The 3,143-nt window shown below is 43.2% G+C and overlaps 1 protein-coding gene across 1 annotated transcript; it reads right to left on the reverse strand.

Annotated features, from left to right (window-relative positions):
• Positions 1-438: 438 nt before the first annotated feature.
• On the reverse strand, positions 439-3,143 carry LOC119305730 (BTB/POZ domain-containing protein At1g55760-like). Its single transcript, XM_037582172.1, has 4 exons — positions 2,939-3,143; positions 2,472-2,617; positions 1,562-1,662; positions 439-1,390 (listed from the first exon to the last, which is right to left on the reverse strand). The coding sequence occupies exons 1-4, from the start codon at positions 3,085-3,087 to the stop codon at positions 740-742; spliced, it is 1,047 nt and encodes a 348-aa protein (XP_037438069.1). The 5' UTR covers positions 3,088-3,143; the 3' UTR covers positions 439-739.

Below are 3,143 nucleotides of genomic sequence, written 5' to 3' on the forward strand. Positions count from 1 at the left end.
GTTAATGGGAAGGAGCAGAGCCCAGTTCAAAAAAATAAAAAGTTGCATGAGAGGGAGAGATAAAGATGCAGTTGCGTGCAAATGAATATAGTACAAAGTCGTAGCAAGGCGACCGACCCGAGTGACGTCGGTTGCCCAATCAGAATTGTTACCCCACTATTTTACTCATGTAATACACGAACCAGGAAGGCATTTAGCCCACGACGTTGAGCAGCTCATATAATAACATGTTATCATCACACTCATGGCGTGAACACACGTTTGAGCAAATAGCCATGTGCTAGAGCTAGAACGAAGATATGCTGCAACAATCCAACAATTTAGTACTATCATGTACTCCCTCCGTCCGAAAATTCTTGTCATCAATATAGATAAAAAGGATGTATCTAGAACTAATATACATCTAGATACATCCCCTTTTATTTATTTTGATGACAAGTATTTTCGAACGGAGGGAGTAAATACTTTCAGTTCAAAATTTTGGCTCCTCGCGTCAGTTATTTCCAAACAGGGGAACTAACTGACAAATTAAGCGGGCACAATTCACTTAGCCCACTCACTGCCAGCTAGCCGGACATTGGGCTACCGAGGCCGTTTATCCGGACCGCAGTCAGAATCCTGGCAAGATGCAGACATGTTTGGCGACCCTGTTTACCTGCTGCAGTGTTGCACGCATCCAGCTTTAGACATGGACGTCCAGATATTGCTGCACTGAGCCGGAATGCGGCCCGAAGCCTTCTTAGAAGCTACGGCGCCTAGTAATTTTAGCTGCAGTCTTCTTTCTGGCCGCAAGTTTTCTCCCACTGAGAGTTGCAGTCGAACGGATTTCGTCTATGAGATCCTGGTCCGTGGTATCCATGAACTCTGCAAAATCCTCGGGAATCTCGTACATCTTCCCGAAGTCCACGAGCAGCCTCACGCAGGTCCTCCTGAGCGCCGGCAGTCCGTAGGTGTGTGCCGTCTGCAGCCTCTCCAGCACGTTCTCCGTGCTCACGTCCCTCCTAAGGCTCTCCTCGCACGCCTTCTTGAGGTCCGCGATGCCGTACTTGTCACCGGCCGCGAGGAGCTCGCTCCGGTGCGTGAGCAGCTCGTCCTCCGACGCGATGACACCGTAGAGGTAGCCGACGAAGGTTTGACATGCGTCGATCGACATGTCGGAGATGTCAACCGTGGAGAGCTTCTTCTCCCTGAGGTTGTGCGAGAACATCCTCAAGAACACTGATGACCGTGCGGCCAGAACGGCGCGGTGGGCCTTGATGCTGCCACCAATGGCGTTGATGGTGATGTCGGTGAGGATGCCTTCTCGCAGCATGCGCGCAAAACCAGACTGTGCTTGCTCCACTGACGTCCTCGTTTCTCTAGAACGCAAAACAGACTCTGGTTTGCCATGCTGTATAACAAAAAAAAGAAACATTTTACACTAGTTGTAATATATCTTCCTGCTTCATCACTGTTTTAAGGTTTCAATGTATTTAGAATTTTAGATAGTAGCAAACTCAAAATTCACACAATTGCTTTAAGGAAGAAAATGAAAATGAAGGAAAGGAAATATGAGTTTTACCCTAGTCATTTTGATAAACTCGATGTCAATCAAGCATCTTCTTGATTTACATTCATCGGTCACTGTCCATGTACAAGGACAGTTGAGAGGCACGCTAACCACTGCATGTGTGTGCTACTTGTTAGCAACGTTTGAAAAAATCCACCCATGTTAAAGAGTAAAGACGTACATTAGCAAAATAGAGTGGTTTGTAAATACCAAATGTGCACCAATATACTTGGAAAAAGATACCCCCTCCAATCTGAAATTGACGCAACCTCTATGTTGGATCGGAGGGAGTACAAAGTTCGAAACACTATAAAAGTAAAAAAAAATACAGTAAATTGTTCTAGGTTTAGGACCCTTGATTTGAAGTAAATATCACAAAGACATATCATAAGTACGAAATTAGAAACTATTATCCGCATTTGAGTGATTAAGCATGTTATGTGTTAAGGGACCTAGTTCACAAGACTGATCAATGCGTCTCTTTCTGGCAGGAAAGAGAAGGCTATTGGTAAATATCACCCCATACACACTCACAACAGAAAGGTGAACATGATTAGATTCCGATAGACAGACCCCATTCGGTTAAATTAATGATAAAAAAGAAGTGCAGTTTGCTAATTACAAACCACTTAGTCGAATGTTTAGTATTGAGTGTTGATAACCAACCGATCAAGATCCTCTCATTCTTTTTATACATGTACTCTTTGTTCTAGATCGGACGATACTAGCTATTCATCAATCGAATAGCAAAACCAAAAACCATATAGCAATACGTATAGTTTATCCTACAACCTTTTTGCAAACTACAACATTTTTGCAAAATTAATTCTTATATTTGTGAACCAAACCATAAACAGTTTAAAATTTATTTTTTCCGATTGCACAAAAGGGCATGATCATAGTGTACACTAGAAAATTTTACCTTCAAGATTTTGAACTACGCCCGGTCGATTTTCAGGAAAATATATAAGTTTCAGGGAAACAACGGCAGCATATTTGTCAAAAGATCGTGAAGATGTCGAAAGCGTCACTGAAGTATGCCCATTCGCTCGGACTGCGGATAGTTGCCTACACAATTCAAATAGAACAACTACAAACCATATAATATTTGGAAAAAGTATATAGAAATAATGCGTAATCATCGAATGCTGGGAGATACTAGCCCACAACAACAAACGCCATAGGATGCTCCTTTTGCATCGGACGGCTGTCCATGGTGTGCACTTTAGGAATCTGATTAGTCTAGTTAAACACTTACAACAGCAGTGCCACTGTCGTTCGGAAATCATCCTTGTAAGGATTATAACCCTAACATCCAAGAATATAAGTGTTCCGCTAGAAATTTTGTTGAAGAAGGAACATGAAGACAAAGAGGAGCAGCGGCAATACCATCTCCAGCTCCCAACATAGAAGTCTTCCTTGGATCTCTTGGTTTGCTCATCGGGTCCTAGCTCCAGCAGCACAAATCTTCCTTCAACTTCCACGTCGTTCCCCGGGGTCGATCTTGACATCTCTCGGATGGATTTTTTCTTGTTCATAAAAGGCGGCGTGCTGTTGAGAGAAGGCCGGTAACCCTAGAACTGGAAATGCCAAA

This window comes from Triticum dicoccoides, chromosome 5B (genome assembly GCF_002162155.2).
Source record: "Triticum dicoccoides isolate Atlit2015 ecotype Zavitan chromosome 5B, WEW_v2.0, whole genome shotgun sequence".
NCBI lineage: Eukaryota > Viridiplantae > Streptophyta > Magnoliopsida > Poales > Poaceae > Triticum > Triticum dicoccoides.